At 55.8% G+C, this 26,987-nt stretch overlaps 1 protein-coding gene across 7 annotated transcripts in view; it reads right to left on the bottom strand.

The window, feature by feature from the left end:
* Positions 1 to 26,987, bottom strand: part of GDPD5 (glycerophosphodiester phosphodiesterase domain containing 5) — an 89,330-nt gene that overhangs the window by 29,895 nt on the left and 32,448 nt on the right. For all 7 annotated transcript variants that reach the window (XM_070425641.1, XM_070425635.1, XM_070425636.1 and 4 more), the window contains 2 exons: positions 24,667 to 24,749; positions 13,568 to 13,744 (listed from right to left, as the gene is read on the bottom strand). In XM_070425641.1, the coding sequence (XP_070281742.1) occupies positions 13,568 to 13,684 (117 nt within the window). In that variant the 5' untranslated portion in view covers positions 13,685 to 13,744; positions 24,667 to 24,749. The remainder of the gene's footprint in view (positions 1 to 13,567; positions 13,745 to 24,666; positions 24,750 to 26,987) is intronic.

Below are 26,987 nucleotides of genomic sequence, written 5' to 3' on the forward strand. Positions count from 1 at the left end.
TGTCTAGCGGGGCAGAGAAGGGCCCAATTTCAGCCTTGCTTTCTGCGTCTGGGCCCTGGCTCAGAGGGGCTGGCCCACACTGACACAACGGAGCCAGCACGCCCACCCGGCGGGTCCAGCCTCCTTCCCCTCCACATCCTTCTAAGAATCCCTCTTGCTACCTCCATTTCTTATTTGCTGACAGATAAAAACTCATTTGCACCCATTTCCTGCAGAGGGCAGTGGCAGGTCCCAGGACAACTTCAACATCTGGGTCTCCTAAGGCTGGTCCACCTTGGTGACGTCCTGGTCCAGCTCGAGAGTCCCACGGGCCTGAGCCCCCCAGCCCCCCTCTGCATCCCAGCCCCACCTCTGCCCCACATGTGCATTCTACACGCCACGCACCGAATTACCCACCGTTCCTCACAGGGGAGACTCCCGCTCCTCAGCGTTCCCATTACCCTTGCACCCATGTCCGCTCCGACACACACCCTGCAGTTCTATTTACTGTCTCTCTGAGTGTGGGTCTCCTTGTTGTACTGTGAGAGCCTTGAAAATCTGGATGGTCTTCATATTCCCAGGGTGAGTGGGAACTTAAGGAAGAGGTGATAATGAAATAGAAGGCGAGAAAACAACCTTTCTCCTCTCCCCAATGAGTACGCCCTCCCAGGAGAGATTTCACTGGGGCCCCCCAACAGAGGAGCCTTAGACTTCTGCGGACCCTGAGCTGGCAGTGGTGAGTGGCCACCTGTCCAGAGATCGTTCTACCTCAGTGGGACAAGGCCGCTGCGCCTCTGAGCAGGTGATGAGGTTCTCGGAGGGGCCCCGGGGAGAGCTGAGCCTCAGCCTGTGATGGGTCCTGTCCCAGGCAAGCAGGCTAGGGGACCACAGCTGGTGGGACCAGGGGGCTGGCTGCAGGGACAGGGAGTGTCACGGGTGTTGGGAGATGTCCTGGGACAAGCTGTGATGTAGGACCCGGAGCGATGCTGACAGGTGGCCAGGGAGACCACAGGTGTCGGGAGGGGCCACGGCAGGCAGGCAGGCGTCTTGTCCACTAAGGGTCACTGTCCTCACTTGGCTAGATCCTGAGAGTGGGGCAGGGAGGACAGGGCACCAATGAGGGGCTGCCCTGCCCTGCCCTGCCCTGCCCCTGGGAACCAGCCAGAGCGGCAAGACTAGAGCTGGCAGATGTGTGAGGCACCCAGAGCATGACACGGAAGGAAGCAGGGCCTACGCAACGGGGATACAGGAACCCCATTATCAGGCATAAGCTAGGGTTGGGGGCACCTAGGGAAACCTGTCCTAGAAACTGGAAGCCAGAGGCCCCATGGCCACAGGGAGCCTGCAGATGGGGATAGAGAGGCACCAACACAGGGGGCAGGTGGGGGAGGGGCACAGAGGGTCATTCTAAGAACAATCAGAGGAAAAACTGAATGGCAGGGGCTGGAGGAAGGGGGAGAAGAAGGCAAGGAACTGGCAGGAGGAAGTGGGGGGCGGGGAGCAGCTCCACTGACAAAGAGGCTCCAACGGCACTAATGGTCCTTGTCAGGGCGGCGCAGGGAGGCCGGGGATGCTGCTCACATTAATGAGCCAGCCGGGCCCTGCTCCGGGCTGAGCAGCCAGAGGAGCGGCAGCGGATCCACGGGCCCCCGTCACCCCTCACAGTCGGTACGACGCCGGGGTACTTATTTGTGGACAGTTATCCCAGCGGGGAGCAAATGAAGACACTGCACCTCAGAGAAGGGCCCCATGTATGGCTGAGCCAGCTGTGGAGCCCTGCACTGAAAAGTGCCACTTCCATCGTGGTTCCCGCAACGGGCATATCTGTCATGACAACTTTCCAGTGGATGCCGGTCAGGAGTCCTGGGGAAGGGGCGCCTTTTGCTAATTTGCATCCATATGGATGAGTGGAGGTGGCTCAGAGGTGGAGCGATGTACCCAGTGGGGGAGGAGGGGACGTGGGACTGAACCCAGGTGTCCTGAGAGGAGGCAGTCCCCACAGACTCCACCGGTGCCCGGCATGGCCACCCCAGGCCCAGCTCAGCTCGCTGGGATTCCTCTCTCCTCTCTCTCTGCCACCCTCACCCCCAACCTCTTTCTCGCAGGGGAAGCCCTCCCATTGCCCAGCCTCTGAAGACCTCCCTTCCCTGACCCCTTCTGCAGAGATTCCTGGGATGGACCCGCCGACGTGACCCTCTACCACATGAATGACGGCGATGGAAGAGGCCAGGCTTGAGAGGCAGAAGACAGACCTGGCCCTGCCACTTGGGCAACGTACTCAGCTCCTCTGAGTCTCGGTTTTCTCACCCACAAGATGGCAGTGATAAGCTCTGCCTCAGAGGGTTGATGTTCAATGAGGTGACGAACGTCAAGGGGCACACGGAGCCTCACATGGTCAGTTTGCAGGCTGTGGGCTCCCTGGGGCCGGGGTGATGAAGATATCGCGGCGTGCCCGGGCCCACATCCTGTGGGGCACAGGTAGTGCTTAGACTGGTATGAGGAACAGAGGATGTGTGATGGTAGCTGTCATGCAGGAAGGCTTCAGGGTGCCAGTGGACAAGACCAGACATCATCTCGGGCTGAGCCCGGCGGCCCCACGCAACCAAGGGAAGGCGCTCCTGTGACACGCCAGCCTCCTTCCTCTGCAGGACAAAGGTCAAGCAGTTCCTGCGCTGACAGGTGCAGCCGGCAGGAGGAGGAGGAGGAGGCTGAGAGCAGCCCGGGAAGGGATGGGCCCTGGCTGTGCACTGCTCACTCTCCCAGCTGTGGCTGTGACAGAATCCTGGCGGCCACAGGCATTCAGCCCACACCCCCAGCCTCGTCTCCTCCCACTCTTGTCCCCCCGCCCCCCGCAGATGAGACCCTCCATCCTTGCCGAGCACCAGCGTGCCCATTTCCCCAAACACCCGGCTCCTTCTCTCTCACTGCCTCATGCTGATTGTCACGTCTCCTCCTTTCCCTCTTCATCTGTCCCGCCCACCCCAGAGCCTTCTGCATTCAGAGACAAATGGTGGCAAGAGCTTATTAGCAGCCACGGAGCTGGGCTGGAGCCGCAAACCCCCGCCACACACAGGAAGTGCTGCTGCTACCTGTGCCCTGAACCGAGACCTCAGGCCAGGATGCGCACAGACACTGCGCCCACTGCGGGGGACCCTGTGGGTTTGGAGCACCTCCCCTGGGTCCCCAAATAGAACCTGGAGCCTGAACTCTGTGTCAGGACAGCACCTGAGCAGGAGCCACCTCCCTGACCTTGACACCATCATTGACTTCGGATCCATAGTGGACTCCTGCTCCCGGCCTGCACCTGGGGCACAGCCGGCTTCTATAGCCTCCAGGACAGGAGCTCAGTCTGCTTCTGCTCCCGCAGCTCCAGGGATGGGCGGGCTCCCTCTGGATGCTGCCTGGTCTTCCTCTGGCCCGAAAGTTCTTCCTTCCCAGAGAAGCCGGATAGGGACAGGCTGCGTTTGGGGGTCCAGCAACCCTGGATTTGAATCCCAGACTGGCCACCTACTGAATGTGTGACCTCAGAGAAGACATTTATTCATCATCTCCGAGTGCCCGGGTCCTGCTCTGTAAATGGGACAGCAGGGCCGGCAGGTGGCACAGACCAGGAGAACCTGCAAGGTGCCCGGTGAGGGGAGGGCCGTAGGAGTTATTTCTCTTCTGTCCATCCCTCCCTGAGACGCAGCTGAACCCGTCTCCTTGACTGTCCCCTGCAGCTGGCTCTCTGATACCACACAGAACAAGCCCCCCAAAAGGGCAAGAAATATTGGGGTCAAATGACCAAGGGGAATATAATCAAGAGCCGGCCCTTCTCATTCACTAGCCAGGTGCCTGTGGGCCAACCCATCAGGACATCAAGCTTCCGCTTCCCCTGTCCACGGGGATGACATCACCTCTATGTCATGGGAGGGCTGCCAGCCTGAACAAGATTACAGATGTAAGCTGTAAATCGCCAAATCCAGGATCGTTCCTGTAATTATCATTTCGCATCTGACAGCCCTTTAATTACGTGAAGACAGTGATCAAGTCTCCCCCTGCCCCCTGCACTGCACCAAATCTTTCCGGCTGCTGAGGAGAGCCAACAGATGGCCACCCCCAGCCCACGTGGGTGCCCGGATCAGCGGACACAGAGGTCGGGTCTGGCCCTGCAGGCTGCAGCCCTAGGAGCAGCAGGGATGGAGGAAGAAGACCCCGGCTGCCCCATCTCATCTCATAGCCCATCACTGGCTACAGAGGACAGAGCCCTGTGTGAGCTCTTCAGAGCTGGAGGTCGATCAGGGGGGACTCCTAAGAGCTCTCTATTTGCTCCCATCTCATCTCATCCTCTCCAAGCTCTGCAAAGCAGGCGGGAGAGTTGGAGGAAACCAGGGCTCAGAGAAGAGAAGTGATTTGTCCCAAATCACAAAGGGCAAACATAATGGTGGAACAGAATTCACACCCAGGCCTGGTTGCCCCCAGTGCCAACTGTCTCAAAGCAACATGGAACAGGACATGTAATTATCCTTGTCTGACTGAGAAGACGGACTCAGGAGGCAGGGCCTTACCCCAGGTCACCTAGCGAGTCACAGGCAATGCCAGGTCGGGACCTCTGGAATGCCAGCGTTAGAAAAGATTTCAGAGATCATCTCGCCTTGTCCTCTCAAGGTCCTATTAGGAAATGGAAAATCTGAGACCCCAAAAAGGGGAAATGGCCTGGGAGCATGGACACAGGACATGGACAGGGCAAATTGGTAGGGAAATGCTAGAGAATCCAACAGAAGGTGTTGGGACATCCGGACATCTATTTGGTAAAAAAATACAACTAGACCCCTACCTCACGCCCTATACCAAACTAAATCCCAGCATCTCCCTCCAGGTCCTCGCCACCACTCTCTTACAGGAGTTCTACACACTGGTGCTGGCACTGGAATATAAAACAGGCTTGGATTCCACTCTGAGCAACCCACCCAGATGACTGACCGACCAATAGGCAACTCCAGTCCTAGGAGTGAGTGTGGCGAATAGGGAAACATGGGCTGCTTAGGAGCACACTGCCAGGTATGGAGGGCCTCCAAGAGGCTTCACCTACAGCAAAGCTGGAGGAAAGGGGCTTGCTAGGATGACAAAGCCAGGGAGCCTCGGTTCACGCAGAGGGAGGGAGTGAAGGTGCAAAGGCACAGAACCAGGCAGGTTTTGTTTGGGGAAATGGCTTCTTATGGGCTTATAAAAGCTTTCTCTATGTAAGAGTATTAACCTTCATATAAGGTGTATTTTTTTTATTCTGTCATTTGACTTTAATTTTGTTTTCAAATTTTTTGGGGGATAAAAATTTAAGTTTTTAGGCACTCAAATTTATCTCTTTCCTTTTATAGGTTTTGTCTTTGGTCTCATGGTTAAGGAAGGTGGCCCAAGATTATATATCTAATTCCTATTTTACAGTGGTAATTTCCTGGCCTCACTGTTTGCATTTAAATCTGTATGTAACCCATCTGTCTATAGCCATCTATCTATAGCTCCATACGGATGTCTACATGTAGGGAGAGAGGTTGGAAAGCCTTATTGCTAAAGCATCAAGACTGGAATTTCTTTTACTTTACATCTTCCCAAGTTGTTCGAGTCTTCTCAACAAATGTGTGCTTCCCCCAAGAGAACAAAAATACATTTTAATCCATCTGGGACTTATTCTGGTTTGAGGTAAGAGGCAGGGATCTCATTTTACTTCCACCAAACGGATGCTTCGGCTGTCCCGGTGCCATACGTGATACGTGCAACAACTCCCACATTCCGTTAGCACAGAGGCACGTGCTCGGATGTGTGTGGTCTGTTTCTGGGTTGTCTAGTCTGTCCTGAGGCAGCCCTCACCCCATGTGCTGGCCCTGCCTGGTATGGCTTCTTCCGCATGGCTGGGCTCTGGCCCCTGGGCCACCCCTGTGGTCCTGGCTCTGCTTTGAAGTCCCAGAGCCCAGCTATGCCCTCAGGACCACAGAGCACCACATTGGAGAGAGAAACGGAGGGGTGCTACCTATCTAGTCTGCCCGCCTGCAGGCCAGATCTTGGCCACCCAGTTCCTCCAATCACCAGCCTGTTTCACCCTCACCAACTTCCAAACGGGGGAACTGACACACAAAAAAAGCCCAGGAAATGTCAGCTGGGAAGGGTGCGGGGAGCTCCTGGAAGGGAGAGGTGGGCAGGCCCTGGCAGGATTATTCTGGCCCTGACACAGGAGATTTGGGGGAGGGGCGGCCTGGGGAGATTTGAGATGTATGACAGCATGAGGGCCTCGCAGGCAAAGGGATGAGAATCCCCACCCCAGCCAGCTCCTGACAGCCTAAGAGGCTGGATTTATTATTCTGGGCTCCAGAGAGCAGGGCAATTAGGCCTCTGTCTGCCCTTCTTCTGCTGGGGCGGGGGGGAGCAGAGGAGGTACTCAGAGCTGCTCATTAGGCAGGGGAATGGAACCAGGCCCAGCCTGGAGCGCCCAGTTTCTCCCGCCCATCCTGTGGGCTGCATCCGTCCAAGAGCAGACCCGAGCGGGAGAGCTGAGAGTATTAGGAGGGATTATCCCAGAGCCCCTTTGAGGGCCCTGCCGCAGGTGGTGGGTGGTCGCACGCCCTGCTGTTCCCCATCACCATGCTGTCCCCTCCACACTCCCTAAGCAGTCACCCAAGGCTGTCAGGAGTGTCGTGAACAAGGCGTGACCACGTCCCCAGGAGCACGGCATGGCCATGCCCCCCTCACAACATTCAGAGAAGAGCTAGGTGGGTGTGGGGGGTTCTCCAAAGGCCAGAGACGACATGGCTTTCTTGCAGAGATAAATCCTCAGCTCCCGGTGCTGCCACAACCCCGGGTGCTCTCAGCCTCTCCTCTCTCTCACGATGCAATGATACCATCTCCCATTTTCTTATCCTCCTGGCAGCCCTGTAAGGTTCAGCAGGGGTGGGGAACCTTTTCTCTGTGGAGGGCCATTTGGATATTTATAACGTCATTCACGGGCCATACAAAATTATCAACTGAAAAATTAGCCTGCTCTATTTAGTCAAACTTTTCATTAACTCACCCCAAATGCCTTGGCAGGGCCAGACCAAATGATTTTGAGGGCCTTGTACAGCCCATGGGCCAGACATTCCCCGCCCCCACCCCCGGAATGGGGGCTTATCTTCCCCATTTTAGAAGTGGTAAAACTGAAGCTCAGAGGGTGCCTCTCTCACCTGCTGGGCCCCTTTTCCCCAAAGCACTGAAGAAGGGAGCAGCCAGCCCTTTGCAAGTCTGTGGGTAGGACACGTTTCTCCAGGGTGGGAGCGGTGGTGTCTTTGGTAAAGACACATTGGTATCCTTTATCTCTCCGGACCTTTGGGGCATGAATATGTATCTCCATCCAGCCCACAAGCAAGTGGAGACCAGAGAGAGTCTGGCCTTGCCCAAGGTCACACACAAAGTCACTGGAGGAGGCAGGGAGGAGTGCAGACTGCATGCAGCTCCCTTGGCCAGGAATGCCCACCCAGGTGCTTCTGGCTGACGCCAATCGCATCCTGTCCCAAAGGCCGCTTCATCCAGGGAGCCCACCTTGATTCCCAAGTGGAATCCACTCTTCCCTGCCACACACCCATCCCTGTCATAGGCCCACATGGTGATAATAGAACAGGGAGGTGGGGCACCAGCTTGGAATCCTCCTGTACACTAACAGAGCCCAACCCCAACCCCAAGGGTAGCCTGAGAGGTGCCACAGCTGAGTCCACACCCTTCCCTGCCAGCCTCAGCCAGGGGCAGGGCAAGGCAGCACACAGCTGCACTCTCCCGACCACCCCACACCTGTGAGCTCACTGGGGTCCTGCCTCTTCACACAGTCATGGGGTGGCAGCGCATTCCCCTAACAGGCTTCCTCACTCGTTCTCCAACTCGGGGCTCAGTCATCCCTCCAGTCCTTGCCCAGCCCCTCCTGAGCCAAGCCCTTTCCTCAGAACACTCAGAGTCTAGCGGGAGACACAGAAAGTCACACTCCACGTGGCAGGTACTGCGAGAGCCCAGGGAGGGAGGGAAGAAGGGAGAGAGACCTGACTCATTTTTGGTTGGGGAAGGGGGAAACGTAGAGGAATAGACATCCTATATAATAAAAGGCTAATATGCAAACTGTCTCCATGGGTGGGAGTTTGACCAACAGGGAGTTAGACATGCCCTGACCACCAGGGGGCAGTGCAGAACATGGCACCTGTTGGCAGCCGGAGGTAGTGGAGGTGCTGCCGGCCCCAATGGGCCCGAGAGCGGGACCGCGGTGGGATGGTGGAGCAGGTAAGCGGGCGGTGGCAGGCCAAGGCTGGTGCAGAGGGAGTCCCCTGCTGGTGCCGGCAGCGGCAGGCAGCCAGGGGAAGGGAGGCCCCAGCCGGCAACTGGCAGCTTCTAGAGACCCTACCCAACCCGTGCACGAATTTCATGCTCTGGGCCTCTTGTTTGCAATAAGCCTTGAAAGGCAGAGACAAAGAGAGTTCAGGCAGAGGGGCTGCCTGAGCAAAGGCAGAGCTGTGAAAGGGGACAGTGGTCTTGGGGTGGCTGCAGGGGCTGTGTGTGAGGAGGGGTGCTGATGAAACTCCCACGGCAGGTGTCTACTGCTCCCGTCCTAGGAGGTAGGCAATTGGGGATGGGGAGTTTTCTATTTCTGTGTCCCACCCATCCAGCTGCACCATTCCTGGACTTTCCCGAGGCCACTCTCCCCTCTCACGTAGTGCTGGGCACAGCATGGTGGCCTCATCCAGCCGGGCTGGAAATCATGGGCTGACAGAGGCATCATCAGACTCCCAACCTCTTCCACAGCCAGCCTGCTGACTGCACCTTCTAGGTGTCTCTAGAATCCCTCCCTTCACTACCTCCCTGCATCCTCCTGCCCCCAGTTGAGACCTCAACTATTCTCACCTGGCTCCCTGCCCTCCCCCCCTCCACTCCGTCCCCTCAGCACTCTTTCTCCGAGATTTAACCACAGTGGCCCTTGCACAGCCCGAGTCTGCCTGGGCTCCCACTGCCCAGGATGAGTGCAGGCTCTCCAGCCCTGCCTCAGGCAACGCCCTCCCCTCCTCACACTGGAGCCAAATGCTTTCAGTTCCCAAGTGCAAGACACTGTACACCCAGCTCCCTGCAGGATCACTTCCCCAGTCTGGCACGACGGTGTAACTCTCTCAGGCACTGGCTCAGGCAAATGTTCCTGCCTGGGGTTTCCTGGCCTCAGCAGCGATCCCCTGGGTGGTCTGGGTGTGTCAGTTGGTATCTGTCTGCTCCCCTGCCTGCCTAGGAGCCCTTCAGGGAAGGGGGCCGGCTCTGATACACCTGTGGCCTCCAGGCCCAGAGCAGGCATCATGATGGTTTGTTGATTGAATAAGTAACCAGTGCCTCCCAGACAAGACTGGCGTGGAACAGGGGAGCAGGCGCAGGACTGGGGGTTCGAGCAGGGGCTGCACAGGCTGTGCCTGTAACTCCTCACCTTGAATTAATCACTTACTCTCCCTGGAGCCCCATCCTTAAGATGGACGGGGTCAAACGGCCTCACAACAGCCTTCGAAAGGCAAGAGTCGACGGTCACTGTCTCCTTTGGGGTCCGGGGCTGGGAAGTTCCTCCAGGCATCTGACCTGTATCCCTCTTGCTACAGAGAAGCTGGTACTGACACTGGGCTGCCTCCCACCGCCGCCCAGTCTCCAGGGGTCGCCGTGGGCACGGCCTGAGAACTGCCTTCTGTCCACCAAGGCCCTCACTGGCAGCATTAGAGTAATGAGTCACGGACAACAACTAAATTCATTAGCCCCGGTTATAAAAAGCTTTGCTTCCCCTTCCCAGAGTGAGCGAGCCGCCTTCTGTTGCCAGGCTCCACCACCCACTGAGCTGGGGCAGGAGAAGGGCTCACTTCACCTCTCTGGTCCTCAGTTTCCTGTTTCCTTATTTGTCAAGTGTGTGTCCTGGGGGGAGGGGGCCGTGTGAGCCAAGGCTCGGGGCAGGAAGGAAGGCGGCCAGCTTGGTCAGCGAGGAGGGGGCTCCTACCCAAGCTCCCCCCGCCCCGCACCCTCCCCGGGCTCCACTCCGGTCCTGCAGGGCCAGGCCCAGCCAGGGCAACACAGAGGGTCCGTCGTGTGGCAGGGAAGACACTCCCCATCTTGTCCAAAACGCTCCTGGTCCAGTGCTCTTTCTCCTGCATCAGGCAACTTCCCACGTCCTCTCCGCCCTTCTGTTCTTTTCCCTCTTGCAAGCTCTCACGAAAAAACCACCTGGACTCAAAACACAGGAATCCTCCCCGACAGCCTCCATCTTCCTGAGGCTCTTGCTGCAAACCTGTCCCAGACTGCAGGTGTGACATGGCCTCGGTTTCTGACCTATAAGTGGGGCATAGAAACTAAACACGCCCCACAGGGGTGTTACACAGCGAACAGGGCCAGGCAAGCAAGCCATATGCTCCCCCAATACAACAGGTGCTCAATACACCCTCACTGCTAGCCTCACACTTCACTCCCCAGCCTCCTGCCTCTGACTCACCACCCGTCTGTCACCCCATTTCACAGATGAGGCCCAGGGAAGTGGGCTTCACAGAAGAACTTGACCCCAGGCTTTTAAGTTGGGAGATGCAGGTTGGGGTGAGGGCTCCCCTAAGAGGACCAGAGGGGAGGGAGTGCCTGGGCCATTCCCCAAAGGAGAGGGCACGGTGGGGATGAGGAGAGGCAGAGGCCCAAAGTTGGACGCCACCCCTTTGCTGAGGCCTCTCCTCCACCCCCAGCCCTAGTGGCTCTCCCCTCCCTCCCCAGCCTGTGCTCCCAGAGCTCGCTTCAGGGCCTCCATTTGTTCAGCAAAATTTACGGAGCACCTTCTCGGCACCAGCCCTGACTCTGAGACACCAGATGGCTGTTCCCTTCACTGTGTCAGGCCAGGGAGCCAGCACCCCATCACAGTCCTCACCCAGCTGTCTCCGAGGGACTGGGAGAGAAAAGAGAAAAGGGTGAGCAGGCTGAGGCTGAGCCCGGGAAGCGGGAGGGGAAGCAGGAGCGGAGTGAGTGACAGGGAAGGGGGTGGATGCTCATCCTTAGCTCGAGTCTCAGGGTCACCTGAGGTGAGCTCAGCCCCTTCTGCAGAGGCCCTGCCACCCCGAGCTGCTGCAGAGCCCTCTCCCCTCTCCCAGCCACTGGCTGGCTCGTGACCTCCTGCAACCCTTCCTGCTTCTGCCCCACACCTGGCCCCAGACCTTGGTATTTGCAGAGCCTGCACCACGTAGGCTCCCAGTCAGCTCAAAACCAGCCCCAGCCCCACTTCCTCCACTCTGGGCCCTGTGCTGGCCACAGCTAGGACGCATCACTTCCTGACCCCACAGCCTAGGACTGGCTGGCCCGTGCCCACCAAGGGGTGTGTTCTGGGAGACACACCTTCCTCCAGGGCCTACTGCCACAGCCAAGGGACTGTCTGCGTGGAAGCTCAGCCATTTGCTCCCTTCCTTCGCCTCAGCTGTCTCCCCACCCCCACCAAGAGCTTTCCACCTACACTGCCTGGGGTCACACCTGAGCTCTGCCCCTTACCCGCTGGTATGACCTGGGCCAAGTCACTGGCAACCTGGCTTCTGTTTCCCCTAGTGAAATGGTGGCGGTGACACCCAGCTCCCGGGCAGGTGAGTGCTCAGCACAGCGCCTGGCACAAGACACACAGGTGAAGCTCACTGCTGCCCTCGCGTCTGCCTTTCCTGACCCGGGGAGGCCCGGCTGCCGGGCCCCAGTCTGAGGGGAGAATGGAGCTCAGAGAACAGCGGAGTGGCCGAGGAATTCTACAGTCTTAACCCTACCCCTCCTCCAGTCAGAGTGGAGAGGCCGGGCGTGGGCCTCGGGAATCTCTGGTCTTCATGACTAGTCACAGCTAGCACCGTGCTGGCCACTTCATGTCGCTATCGCATGCCGTCCGCCCAGCAGGTCCTTGAGAGGTGTGAGTGCTATTTCATGGGTGAGAAAGCTCAAAGTCAAGCGCATACTGTGGACAACAGAGGGGCCCTGTCGTAAACCTAACCGACAGTAACCTCACAGGGTGATCTCATCACACATTCCTAACCGGGCGGGACATGGTGAACAGTCACACCCCAGGCTCATAACTTCTTTAGCACAAGGTTTATCTCTGCCTCTGGCAAGCCCTGTCCGTCGGTTCCGTGCATCTAGGTTAACACACTGTTTGCGATGCCTTTTGCAGACCCCTGGGAAGTGGAACTAACCTGAAGGGAGCCCAGGATCTTGTTAACGGTCCTGGAGTCCAACGCCGGCCCTGCTTTCTCCCACCCTCATGTAATCTTCCCTCCTGAATTCTAAACGCATGAGAGAAACCGCAGAACTGTCATTCTCCGGAGCAATCTGAGGCCGTGCTTCCCAGCACTGTCGTCAGTTTGGCTCAAATAAAGTCTATTAAAATTCTCTACAGGTTTGGATGTTTCTTACATCGACAGTCCAAGTAGGAGAGGCACAACTTGAGCTTGAGGTCTGCCTGACTCCTGACCTCACAGTCTGCACCACTGTGGGGAGACCCTATGTCCACATAAGACGAAAAGGCTGTCCCAGCAGGGCAGGACCTGCTCTGTGACTTGGGCAGGCCCCTTCCTCTCCTTTGCCTCAGTCTGCCATGTTGCCTCTCTGCTGGGAGTGGGGACATGACCATGAATCAGGCCAGGTATCCACCAGGTACCTGCTTCTCACCATGTGGGAGCCATGAGCCCAGGCTCCTGACTCATCTAGCACTTCGTCCCTCACTGTCACAAGCAGAGAAGCAGAAGAGACGGGGGGGGGGGGGGGGGGGGGGGGGCGCAACTCCCCCCCCCCCCCCATCCAGGTAGCCCTGAGAGGCCTGCCCTGCCCTTAGCCGCCACCCGGACCCTTGGCCACTCCCGCCTGTTTGCGGGCTATCTGACTTGGGAAGCTGGCTTCTTTGTTCAGACAAGGAAGGAAGAAGAAAGTTGTTTTTCAGGCAGCAAAGCTCTTAGATAAACATGAGTTATCTCTCTCTCTATTCCTTCTTAAAGGAATTGGGTTCCTTCAGAAAAGAAACTAGATTCACCGGCTGATAGCGCCCAGGGATGAAGCGCAGCCCGGAGCCTGGCTGGGGAGCGGAACACTGAAGGAGGCTTTCTTATCCGGCCGAGCACCTGCTGCCAGCTCTGGCAGGCCCGTGGCTCAGGTGACAGGGCCCTGGTGCCAGGCCACAGCCTTGCCAGCTCTCAGGCTCCCGATGGCCTGGCCCACCTCCTCACCCTCCCCTCCAGCCACCCCCACCTGCATGCCTGCCAGGCTGGATCTGCCAGAAGCTGAGAACTTCTGTTCACCTTGGGGTGACCCCTTCCTCCTGGAGCACCCCTCCTGGAGCACCCCCCTTGCCCTGCCTTTAGGAGCAGACCAGCCCCCCTGCTGTCAGAAGAGAGTTAACAACTGGGTATTTCCCCAACAGAATGGCCTTCCCCACCTGGTCAGAGAGATTCAAGAATTGCTATGGGTGCATTTTCAGAAGGAGAAGTGAAACCCAGAAGGGGCCCTGACAGAGCTGACACACCCCCCCACACACACACCCCCCGCGACTCGGGGGCTCCCTGGGTCCTTTTGCCCAGGTCCCAGTGTGACTCACCGGTGTGGTGTCATCATGGGAGCGCTGGTAGCGTTTCCAGCGGCAGCCGTAGATGCCCGTGAGGCAGGAGAGGCACAGCTGGGGCTCGTAGTACTGCAGGGGCTGGTGTCTTACCATGCTCGTGCCCGAGGCCCTGGTGCCCGGCCCTCAGGAGCCCATGGGGGCCCCAGGCTGGTTCTGTGGGAGAAAGCACAAGGCTGTGAGGCAGGGGAGGGGTGAGGAGTCACCCTAGACACAGCAAAGGTCATGGTAGCCGAGGTCAGGGTGGGTCAGCTCCGCACAAATCCCTGCAGTGGGTCCCAGGCCCACCTGGAGTCCGATGCCCACCCTGCAGGTCTCCCAGGACAGCCCCCTGCCACCCTCCCCTGATCTAATCCCCCGCTCAGCCACACCGGCCAGCACACTGCTACTGCCTCCTCTGCCCGGAAGGCTCTTCCCTTAAGTACCCGCATGGTTCCCTCCTTCCCCTCCTCCCCTCAGGTCTTTGCTCAAATATCTGTCTCAACCAGACGCCCCAGGTCATCTTCCGTAAAACTGCAACCCCTTCCCCTACCGCGCAGCCATTTTTAGCTTTATTTTCTCAGTCATAATTTACTTTTTTTGTTTCTCATCTGCCTATCCCACTATGATGTACGTTTCATAAAGGCAAGGATTTTGTCTGCTTTATTCTCTGCTATATGCCCAGTAACTGGAACAGAGCCTAGCACACAGAACTTCCCAAATAAATATTTTGAAATAAATTATCATAAAAATAAATAAATTATCATAAAAGCTGACATGTACTGAGCATTTAAAATATTCCAGGCCCTGTGCGAACACTTTATAACCATCTCCCTGTCTCGAGTGGAAGGTACTGTGTGTCCCAAACCCATTTGACAATTGAACAAACTGAGGCTCAGAAGAGAAGGGGGCAGCGCCTGGCCTGCGGTCACAGAGCTGGGTGTGGTCAATCTGGGAATCTGGAGCCTGACAAGTTCAATCCTTCAGGCCCAGGGAGACCCAGCCCAGCAGGGCTCGTGGGTAGAACTATGGGATGTGTCTAGTGGGTTGAGTTGCTGCCACCAGGAGCAACTGCCCCGGCCCTGCTTGGTGCCCTGGACATACCAGCTGGGGCTCATTGTAGCCAGTGGCCATTGGCTGGGGCACCTCACACACCCTGATGTCAGGCATCATCCGACCCTCAACACCCCTGTTATCATGGTCCCATTTTAGAGATGAGGAGCGTGGGGCTCAGAGCAGCAAACGTTTTACCCAAGGAGCCAGGACTCAGCTCCTGGTCTATGGATTCTAGACACTGGAGCGATTTGCTTTGCACCAGACCCTGTCCAGGGCTCTGGAGACCAGGTGGACAGGACAGACGCAGTGACCCCTCAGGGCCCTCACAGGACCGGCGAGGGGCACGAGCAGGCCCACACTCGGCTCCAGGCACCAGTCCAAGTGCTGTCCATATCCTAACTCGAACAGCAACCTATGGTATAAGTGTTATCACTTTTTTTATTGAGCTATAATTCACACGCCATAAAATTCACCCCTTTAAAGTGTATAATTCAGTATTGAGCGTTTTCGGCTTTTAGGATAGTCACGGAGTTGTGACTAATTCCAAAGCATTTCCATCATTTCAGCAAAAACTCCATACTCACCCCGTCCACCCCTCATCAACTCCATTCCCACCCCTCACACCCTGACAATCACTCATCTACCTTCTGTCTCTATTTATGTGCCTGGTCTGGGCATTTCATATAAATGTAATCACACAATATGTGGCCATTGGTGACTGGTTTCTTTCGCTTGGCACCGTGTTTTTAAGGGTCATCCATGCTGTAGCATCAATCAGTGCATTCCTTTTTGCAGCTGAAGAATATCCAACCGTACAGATATACCATCTCACCCACTCGCCAGCTGATGGGCATTTGGGTTGTTACTGCTTTGTGGTTGTCACGAACAACACCGCTGTGAGCATATGTTTTCATTTCTCTTGAGTCAGTACTTTGGGATGGAATTGCTGGGTCATATGGTTTAACCTTTTGAAGAACCGCCAAAAGCTGCTTCTGCAAGCGGCGGCACCATTTCATATCTCAAAGTACTATCATTACCATCTCCCTTGCACAGATGAGGAATACGGAGCACAGAAGGGTTTAGCTATTTGCCGTAGGTGACACAGCAGAGCCAGGCAGTCTGGCTCCAGGAGGGGCCTTGCTCTCACCCAGGGGTTGGCAAAAGGTAACTCAGGGGCGGTATCTGGCCAGCCACCTATTTTTGTCTCCCATCCAAGCACTAACCAGGCCCGTCCCTGCTTAGCTTCCAAGGTCAGGCGAGATCGGGTGCGTTCAAAGTGGTATGGCCATAGACAGCCAACTATTTCTGTATAGCCCACGAGCTAAGAATGATTTTTACATTTTTAAAGGATTGAGAAGAGAAAAAAAATCAAACAAGAACACATCTGTGGCACATGAACATGATAGGAGAGTCACATTTCAGTGGATCCATAAATAACGTTTCATGGGAGGCAGCCAGGCTCGTCCGTTTATGTATTGTTATGGCAGCTTTAACTGTAACTGCAGAGCCGGGGAGTTACGACCGCGTCCATATGGCCCACAAAGCCTAAAGCGCTGCCTGGCTCCTTCACAGGGAAAGTTCGCTGACCCCTGCAACCACCGGGCCATAATGGCTCATAAGTGCAGCGTATGGTCGAGAGAGTAAAAGGTGGCTGTGGGCACTTAACACAGGGCAGAGAGGGTCAGGCCACGCTTCCTGGAGGCAGCGCTGAGCTGGCGCCTATAACATGAGCTCCTAAGATGCCTCTTTTCTTTTTTTCCCACCCCCACCCACACCAAGATGCCTCTTTCTAAATGCCCACGGGCTGCACCACAGGGGCACCCAGGGTTTCAGGCCCAGCCCCTACGTCAATGATGGCGAACCTTTTGAGCTCGGCGTGTCAGCATTTTGAAAAACCCTAACTTAACTCTGGTGCCGTGTCATATATAGAATTTTTTTGATATTTGCAACCATAGTAAAACAAAGATTTATATTTTTGATATTTATTTTATATATTTAAATGCCATTTAACAAAGAAAAATCAACCAAAAAAAATGAGTTCACGTGTCACCTCTGACATGCGTGTCATAGGTTTGCCATCACTGCCCTATGTCCACCTCTGGGCCTCATTCGGGACCTCTGCCTCCCACCCCCACCCTCATCCCCAGCCCCCACCAAATGCTAGCCTCAGCATAGGGCGTCCAGCCTCCAGTCTGAGGAGAGAGATGCATTAGGGGTTTGCTGGGAATATCGACTGACCCAGGGCCTCCTAATCGCTGGAATTGTGTGGTGCAGTCTCTGGGCCCGTGGTTCCCTGGGGAGCCATGAGAACTTGGTGCAGCTGCTGGGAATTCTCTGAGTCGAGCCGAGCCGTGGGCTTGGGGGACATGAGGGATGGGGATGCTATTGCAGTCGGCTTAGCATTAGCTCCCGTGGGGTTGGGGAGGCCTGGGGAGCAAGTGGGGGATGCTCTCGGCTTTACGCAGCCAGATCTCATCCAGTGCGCCCCCAGATTAGGTCGACCACCACATTGGCCCTCACGAAGGGCAGGGGCAGCTAATATTTAGGAAGAAGCCTGGATTCATCCTGTGTCAGCCGCTGACTTGCATAGTGGCTGAGGCCTCTCAGGGCTCTTCCCTGAGCCTTGCTTTCTGAATCTGTAAAATGGGGTAACAGCCTTCGCCTTGACTTCAATAGGGACCAGATTTTGTGGGGAGGGTGCCAGGAGGGACCATGGCTGCAGTGACTGAGGCACCGCAGGTGGGTGTTCCGTAAGCAGAAGCCCACACCCAGGTGCCCCTGCCCTCACACTCCTTTCCCAGGACCCCTTACCCTGGGACTGGCTCCCACGTGTCCTCCGCCCTTCCCTGCTCGCCCACCCCCGCAGCTGAGCAATACAATCCCTAGGCATGGAAATTCCATTCAGGTCTGGAAAAGAGGGAAGTAGAACTGTCTGCACTGGGCCTCAGCCCAGGACTCAGCTGACTGTGGCTCTTGGAACCGCCTCTCCCAGGAAAATGTTCACACTGTTCATAACGTCAGGCACTCTTCGGGAGGCAAACCTCTTCTCTTTTCTTTCCACGCTCTGCTGGGGTCATCTCGTCCACTCCCATGGCTTCGGTTACCAGGTGCAGCCAAGGCCACCCAATCTTTGCTTCTCCATCAAGATAGAGGCTCCTGGCTGTCTCCGGGGGGTGCACTCGGGCCCTGCATAGACACTGACCTCCTCACCACCCCCAATCTGCTTCTCATATCCCTCAAAGCCCTTTTCTCACCATCCCATCGGCCACTGCCCTGGGAAAGGAAGGCACTGGCCATCAATCCAAGCTCCCAACTGAGCCAGCTAAAGATTTTTTTGTTTGTTTTTTCGGTTAATCCTTACCTGAGGATATTTTCCCATTGATCTTTAAAAGGTGAAAGATTTATGCGATCTGAAGATAAACCAGAGTATTTTCCATTGATTTTTAGAGAGAGTGGAAGGGAGGGGGAGAGACAGAGAGAAACATCTATGTGAGAGACACATCGACTGATTGCCTCCCACACGTGGCCCTGGCTGGGGCCGGGGTTTGAGCCTACAGCCCAGGTACATGCCCTTGACCAGACTTGAACCGGGAACCCTTCAGTCTGCAGGCCGACACTCTATCTACTGAGCCAAACCGGCTCAAGCTAGAGAAAGATTTTTAAAGGCACGTGACCAGGCCCCTCCAGTTCCTCCTGCCTCACCACTCCAGAACCTGCTGTCCCTGCATCTGATGGACACCTCCTGACGCTTCCAATCTCAGCTCAGATTTCACCTCCTCCAGGGAGCCTCCCCTGAGCCCAGGTTTGGTTAGAGCCCTCCCCAGCATCCCATAGCCCTGAGCATCCCTAATGCTTCCGGGCACCCTGTGTAAGTTCCGTGGACACGTCCTTCTCCCCGATCAGATGGCCTGAGTTATTCCTACATCCCCAGTGGCCAGCACCGGGCAGCAAGAGGAGGAGGCACAGGGCTTCCTGGACTGTACAGCCGAGGAGGCCTGGAAGTTCTACTAACAGAAAGTGCCGCTCAGACGCTGGGCATTCAGACAAGCTCCCGGAGACCGGACCCTGCCCCCTCCCCCCTCTCTTCCCGCCAGGGCAACGGCATGACTTAGGATCAATTGATTTCTCCTAGCCACCTCCCAGGGCATCAGCCAAGTTGGCAAGAAATCCCCTACCCAGAGCCCCTGCTGACTCTGGGACAAGAGATAGCCCCCACCTCTGAGCCCCACCCCTCAGCACCAAGTCCTGATTTGTCTGAATTCTTGGTTCCTGCCCTGAACTCTTGTTTGCACAGGGAAGGGCCTTCCAGGAGTCCAGGCCTGAGAAGCACGGAGCGCCTGCTACAAAGCTCCTGATGTCCCGGGAAGGCACCCAACCCACTTCCCTGTTCCTCTTCCCTCCCATGACCCCCAGGCGGCCAGGCCCTCATGGCCCCCATATCCTGCTGCCTGTGGCCCAAGCCCACTCTTTTTCCTGAGAGAGGAAAGACTCTGGGGCAGGTGTCAGTGCCCAGGTTCCAGCCTAGTCTCTTGCAACTGACTTGTCACTTGGCTTAGACAGGTCGCTAGCTCTCTCCGAGCCTTATTTTACTCGTCTGAGAAATGGGAACTAGATGGAAAAACAAATAAAAGGACCCAAGCTGCAATAAAAAGGAATAAAACACTGAGCCATGCTACACCATGGAAGAATCCTGAAAACAGTATGCTAAGCGAAAGAAGCTAGTGGCAGAAGGTGGTGTGGGGCTCGCCGGGCCCATGCTGAGCATCGGACCTGTGTCATCAACCTGCCAGGTAGAGCTCGACAGGCTTCTGTCACAGATTAGAAACATGGGCCCCAGGCGAATGGATGAACAAACTGGTCCATCCAGAAAACGAAATAGGACTCAACGATAAAAAGAAATATACTCCCAACCCACGAACAGACACGAAGGGACCTGAAAAGCATATTGCTATTGACAGAAGCCCATCTGAAAAGGCTGCATACTGTCTGATTCAACTACAAGACATTCTGGAAATGGCAAAATGATAGAAGCAACAAAAGATCCGTGGTTGCCAGGGGTTGGGGATGGAGGCACAGGGGACTTTAAAGACTGAAACCATTCTCCGTGATACTGTAATGGTGAACACATGTCATTATACATTTATCAAACCCCATAGACTATGGACCCTAATGCAAACCATGGACTTTAGTTAACAATACTGTATCAGCGTTGGCCCATCAGTTGTTACAGAAGCACCGCCCTAATGTAAGATGTTAATAGGGGAAACTGTGAGGTCGGGGAGGGAGAGCATGTAGGAACCCTCTGTACTTTCTGATCAATTTTTCTATAAACCTAAAACTGTTCTTTTAAAAAAAAAAAAGTCTATTCACTGAATAGATATGCATTTAATTTAGATATCTATATCGATTGACAGATAGGTGGCCACACCCAAGGCATTAAGTGATTCCCGCAAGGCCAAACAGCCAATGGGCACAGAAGAGGGATTTGAATCCAGGGCGGCTGGCTCTACAGCCCAGAGGAAGCGTCTGCCCACGTTTCTGCCATCCTCCATGTCTATGCCAGCCACAGCATGTGTCACTGCAAATTGCACCTCAAGGGCCAAGCTCAATATTTTGGTTGGCTCCAAGGGAGCAAAGGGCACGGAGTAGGGCCAAGGACCCACGGGAGAGAAGGGCAACCCCCACACACCATGACGGGCACAGGGCTGGGGCTGGCAGAGACCCGATCTTCTCCAGCAGCCTGCCAGGGCCCTGCGGAAGGAGGCAAAGCACAAATGCAGAGAAGGAATCGCTTTGCTTCTCCTTGGCCATGGCTGCCCTCCCTGGGGCCTCAACCCCAGTCCCACCCCAGGGCTGCAGGCTGTGGCTGAGCGCAGCCACAAGCAGGCTAGGCGACCTCCGGAAGCCTCTGGCCTTGGCTTTCCCGTCAGTATCCTGAGGGGGTTGAACACCACCAGATGGTCTCCAAAATCCCTTTGGGCACTCAACTTCTAAAACCCTCTAACCACCTGCTCGCTCCTCATCCCTGGGAGAGAAGCAGAGATGGGACAGCTCAGGGAGGAGGGAGGGGCAATCCCTCAGTCCTTGTCTGGTCTGAGGCGCAGACCCCTTCCACTCCCAGGGCTGACGGCTGGGAGTCCTTAGCCCGCCACTGACTGGGGGCATCAAAATGAGGCCTGTGACCAGGTTAGGGGCTGGTCATGGCCCTGCCCATCGGATGGCCTGCATGGAGAGATCTGGGCTGCCCCCATTACGCTATGGACTGGGGCAAGTCACTCCACTCCTCCGAGCCTCAGAGAAAGCCCTACATTTTAATGCAATCAACAGAGAAGGTAAGCAGAGGCGGGACAGGAAGGAAATCTGTCACTGAGGCAGCTGCCAGTGGGGAGAGCCCAGGAGAGGAGGTGCCAGGAGGGAGGCCTCTGGTGTCACGCGCAACATTCTTTGGGAAAAAGTTACTCACCGGCTGAGGCTGGAGCTCAGCAGGAGCCCTCGGAGATCAATCACGCCACAATTAGGGCCACTATTAACCTCTGGCCACGGAGGGGATGTCTGAGCCTCCTGTTTACACAACACGTCTGTCCCAAGAGATCTCCGACTGCTCTTCCTGGGGGCCAGGCCAGGCTCACGGCATCCCAGGCCTGGGTCCTCCTGTAGGAAGTGCTCCTGGCTTGTCCCTGGGAACGTGGCCTCTGGTACCACCTGTCCCGTATCTAAGGCTCTGTAGGTCATTCAGTAAATGTTTGAGAAGCCTCCACAGTGTGCCAGGCACTACTGGGAGCCAAGAAAGCTTCACAGAGAATCGGACATGGACCCTCCTTTTAGGGGGACACCTCTTTGCAGCCACAGAGCCATTCTAACCACATGGCCAGTGTTCTGCTGTTAACAAAGGGTCTCCCTTGGGGCTCCAGTGGCGCAATCGGTTAGCGCTCGGTACTTATAACAAAGGGTCTCCCTCACATCGTTTCAATGAAGCATCTCACCTCCTCTGCCGGTAAGTACCAGATCCCCGCTTTACGGACGAGGGCTGGAGGCTGGAGCAGGCCAGGACAGGTCTGAGACGCACCCGCAGTCGAGGCCCTCGGGGGACGGAACCACATGTTTGGGACAGTTTGGGGCTACTGGCTGAACAGGAGTCAGGCTCAGGACCCTGCCCAGGGGCCTTGGGTTCTCCTGGCACAGAAAGGACCTCACTTTCCCATGTCAGGGAATATGGGCTTGGGCAGAGAGCGGAGCTTAGCATCTCAGACTCAACAGCTCTAGCTGCAAACAGTCTTAGAATCACCTCACCCAAGACTCACGCAATCATGCAATCCTGGTGCGATCCAACAGAACTACCCCTGGATCTCAGATTATTAAAAATCATCAAAAGTCAGCGCCAGGAAAGACCTGCAGCCTTCCCATCCAGCCTCGCTCTGCACGCAGAAATCCCCAGCATGGGTCCTAGTGGTGGTTCCCAGCAGAGTGGCCTGGCCTGCGTAGGCTTGCACGCTCTCGGTGAAGGCCGCCCTCCCTGGAGGGCTGAGTGGTTCACTCCTTAAGTCAGGTCTGTAGAGAGCCCTCCTGAGAGGAGTGGCCTGCCCCTGTACCCCCCTCCCCCCAAAAAAAATAAAAACCCACAAAAAAACAACAACAACCTGGCACTGACAGGCTCTTCCTGGAGCAGGCAGCGTGAGCAAATGTCTCCAGCGCTTCAGGCTGGGCCTCAAGGGCCAGACCAGGGGCCTGGTGAAGGGGACGACTTTCACTCTCAGCCCCTCCCAGGAGCCCAGGGATTCTGCCACAGGGACCAGGTGGGCTTTTTCCAACGCCCCTCCCCGAGTCCCAGGGAAGGGAGGCACCCGAATGAGGGGAGGAGAAGGAGGAAGCTGAGTCTGGCAGAAACGTGCACTGAGCAAACTTGTCTCGGACGAGTTTTTGCCCCCTGAGGGGATGGAGAGCAATGATTTATTTTATTTATTTATGTAAAATAGTGGGGTTATGACACAAACAGGCTTCCTCATCAGGCCCTGGGGTGGGAAGAGAAAAACAAGCCCTGCCATTTAAGGAGTCTTTCCCTTGCTTCCTTCCACTCATACCTACCTGTCTCGCCTCCCCTCCCCACCCCCTCTCACACTGCAGTGTTCCCAGCACACCACACTGCCCACCTTCCCACAGCCCTGCCTTTGCTGGAAAGCCCTCCCCCCACCACCCCGAAACACATCCCATCCATCTTAACAAATGGATCCTGTGCAAAGCTCAGTCTGACACCCTCCCTGCCTCCCCCAGCCCACTGCCTCCTCCCTTTGTGCTGCCGTCTGGCAGAGCTCCTGAGGCAGGATCACAGGCCTGTGTGCTCAGCAATTATCTGCTTCCGTGGCTGCCATGCCCACCAGGCCAAAAGCTTCCCCAGAGGCAGGCTTCTGATCCACTCCGCGAGCATACCAGGCCCGTCCCTGCTAGAGGAGCCACTGTGCAGGCGACCCGGGTCCCTGCACTATGCTGGCACCAAGAGGTGCCCGTTTGTCTGTCAGCCAGAAAAGCTGGTTTAATGTGCAAAGGAAGGAAAGAAGGAACCAATCAGAGCCCCGTCCGCCGCACACTTGCAGAGCCCTCCGAGTCTGATCCCAGCTCTGCCTCTGCCTTTCCTCATTTACAGAAAAGTCAAGTTCCTAAAAAAAGGTCTCAATGAAGTATACCCCCCCCTAACCCCCCCTCCCACACACACACACATACACACAATTTTCCCTTAAGCCTCTGGTATCTATCTGCTTGCACACTTCTGTTCCCGATCTAGGATAAGGGGGCCTCAGATTTAGCACAGAATCCGGACTCCTGATGGTCATTCACATCTCTCTTCGTCACGGTGTCTGTGAAGAGCAGCAGCCCCTCTACTTCCAGGCAAGTCTGAGGACCTAGGGCCCCAACGCTTCTACCTCTCGTTCAAATGTCCGGGTTTCCCTTCAGTAACCAAAGAACCCCAGCCTTGCTCCACTGCTGAGGAGGACAGTCCCGGAGTCGGTGGCCAGCACACCTTCGAGGTTCCTGCCAATTCCAGGGCTCAAGGCCTCCTGTTCCATTATATGCTATCCATTCCTTTGGCTGAAGCATCATTCTCTAGGATTCTCTCTTAAAACACACATCTCCCCTGGAAATGGGAGGGCAAGGCAAATGAGTTTAGGACTTGGCCCTGGAGAAGCAGGAAATCACGGGGTTGGGAATGTGCGCGGAGAGCCAGCCTGCCTGGGTTTGAAACCCAGCTCGACCACTTACTAACGGAGCAAATTCCTTAATGCCTCCACACCTCCGTCTCCTTAGTTATAATAACAGTGCCAGCCTCCTAGGCCGCTGTGAGGATTACATGAGCTTATACACGTAAGGTGCTTAGGTAAGTACAGGGACGCCTGAGTAAGCAGGAGCATCCGTTCTTCCTTTTCTTGCTTGTACAATGGGACAACGATTCCCGCTCGCCCTGCCTGTTTTTGTAAACTGTAAAGTGCTGCCCCCATGTGAGAGCCAGATATCGTTTTAGAGCAGCGGTTCTCAACCTGTGGGCTGCGACCCCTTTGGGGGTCGAACGACCCTTTCACAGGGGTCGCCTAAGACCATCGGAAAACACATATATAATTACATATTGTTTTGTGATTAATCACTATGCTTTAATTATGTTCAATTTGTAACAATGAAATTGGGGGTCACCACATGAGGAACTGTATTAAAGGGTCGCGGCATTAGGAAGGCTGAGAACCACTGTTTTAGAGCCCAGTGGGCTGCTCCACTGGGAGTCTCTAACTCCTTTCTCCCGCCTCCTTTCTTCTTTAAAAAAAAAAGAATTTTTTTTTATTGATTTCAGAGAGGAAGGGAGAGGGAGAGAGAGAGAGATAGAAACATCAATGATGGGAGAGAATCACTGATCTGCTGCCTCCTGCACGCCTCCCACTGGAGATCGAACTCGCAACCCGGGCATGTGCCCTTGACCGGAATCGAACCTGGGACCCTTTAGTCTGCAGGCCAACGCTCTATCCACTGAGCCAAACTGGCTAGGGCCTTTCTTTTTTCTTTACCTGGAAGAAGGTACCAGTGGCTGTGAGCTGGGCTCCCAGGAGTGTCCTGTCAGGAAGGCGGTGATGTTGCTTCACTGGGAGAGCTGTGGGGACAAGGGGACAAACCCGGTCAGATCACTCATCAGGTCACCCTGCCTTCTCCCCTCCCACCTGACCCTTAGTAGCCCCCACACCGTGCCCACCTTGGGTTCGGTGTGGGGTCCAGAGATGGGCAATACCTCGTCTCTGCCTGGAGAAGTCACCAAGCTGGTAGGTGAGCCGAGGAGACACACGTGACCCCGTTGCAGGCCACGAGACTCCTCACACGCAGTCCCCCTCCACACATGCTGTCCACAAACCAGGCCGACCCCAAACCCAGTATAACCTGCTCCCTGAACCATTCTCCCTCCCCTTCCCCAGGACCCGCGGAAACATGATCCCAGGTCCAGCCGCCCTGGGATGAAACCTGGGGCTGTGCCCAGCTCCTGGCGGGCAGAGGCCCTTGCGTGCTGCCCGGGGACCTGCTTCTCCAGAGGTAGCCGCCACACCAGCTGTTCTAAAGCAGCCGCAGAGGAAGGGCTGGAGGGCTGGAGGCGGGATCTGGGGCACCGAAATTATGTGGCTTACTTCTGACTCATGCACCACCTCCCCCAACACCAGCTCTTACGGCCCACTGGGCAGCCCTCCTGCCCAGCACCAGGGAGGAAAGATGGTGCCAACAGGCCACGGGGAGAGAGGAGGAAAGGGAAGGGGTCCAGGTCAGACTGCAGGCTTCAGAGGATGCTGCCACACTGCCCTTTAGGGGATACAGGCTGGCAGGGCCAGGGGCCTGCCTAGGCCACCCAGAGTGTCAGAGGCGGAGCCAGGGCTGGAACCCAGGTTTCTTGGTGCCCTGCAGACCCAGCGCAGTGATAGCTCAGACCTGGTGCCCAGCACCAGCTCATGCCAACATGAAAACTCTCTCTGACCCAGTTGGGCCCTGGAGCCACACACCAGCAATAAACACACACAGCCAAGACTCAGCCCTGGATGGGAAGGGGGCAGAGCTGGGTTCAGAGACAGTTTGGAAGTGATATCCTGCTACTGAGGGACAGATTCCTGGGGCACCCGCAGCCCTGCCTCTCTCCACCTCCACAGTGTCCTGAAGGTATCGCACTTTACAGTTTACAAAACACACTCATTTCCTTCATCTGCCACAGTGATCCTAAGACCTCAGTGACAGAGGGAATATCAGTAGAGCAGGGCTTCTCAAACTTTAACGTGCAAAGAAGTCACCCGGAGCTCTTGTTCAAATGCAGGCTGATGAGGTCTAGGCTGGGGTCTGCGAGTCTATGCTTCTGACAAGCTCCTGGGTGATGCTGAGGCTAGAGGTGCAGGGACCACAGTTTGAGTAGCAAGACCACAGCATGGGTGCTGGGGTCCCACTGCATAAGATAGAATCTTGGCTCTTACTATGTGGACTTAGTATGGGCTTCAATCTCCTTATGCATAAAACAGCAATAATATCTACCCATAGGGTTGAGGCTTGAGGATTACGTTATGTAAAATGACTAAAGGGATTATTATTTCAGATTTTCAAATGGCACCTCTGAGAGGTAGGCACATCCAACAAGGGAGCAGAGCCAGCATTCAAACACAATTTTCTCTCCCTCTTTCTTGTAAAAAAAAAAAAAAAGTTTTTATTGATTTTGAGAGAGCAAGGGAGAGGGATGTAGGGATAGGAACATCGATCAGCTGCCTCCTGCACACCTTCCACTGAGGATCTGGTCCGCAACCGGGGCATGTGCCCTGACCGGGATTGAACCTGCAACCTCTTGGTTCATGGGTTAATGTTCAACCACTGAACCACACCAGCCAGCCAAACCCAGTTCTCTTCATGTAAATCCTACAACACCAAGGGCCACAAAATGTCATAGCCAGCATCCCCCCCCCCCCCCCCCCATTAGACAGGCATGGCTATTGAGGCCCAGAGAAGGGCAGAGAATGACAAGGTCACCAAAAGTTGGCACCAGAAATCCAAGTCCATCACTCCTGGCCTAGTGCACTGTCTATCACACTTTACTGTCTTGCAAGGAAGAGAAAGTATCACAAATTCATCCTAAGGGGTCCCAGCTCTGCTGTCAGCCCCCACCTGGCAGCAGCTACCCTGGAAACCAGATGTGGGAGTGAATAGCTGGGTGTGGAGGCTGCCCCTCCGCCCGCGGCAGCCTGAGTTCCCTGCTCTCTTAGAGCCCTGCCCACCAAGCTGGGTGAGGAGCACAGTTTAGCATCCTCCTTCCACCTCCATCTCCTACCTCCAGTCTGTGGCACTGCTCAGTCTCAGGGTCACCCAGCTGGGGTTG

This window comes from Myotis yumanensis, unplaced genomic scaffold (genome assembly GCF_028538775.1).
Source record: "Myotis yumanensis isolate MYYU_CA2020_CCGP unplaced genomic scaffold, mMyoYum1.0.hap1 SCAF_10, whole genome shotgun sequence".
Taxonomy (NCBI): Eukaryota; Metazoa; Chordata; class Mammalia; order Chiroptera; family Vespertilionidae; genus Myotis; species Myotis yumanensis.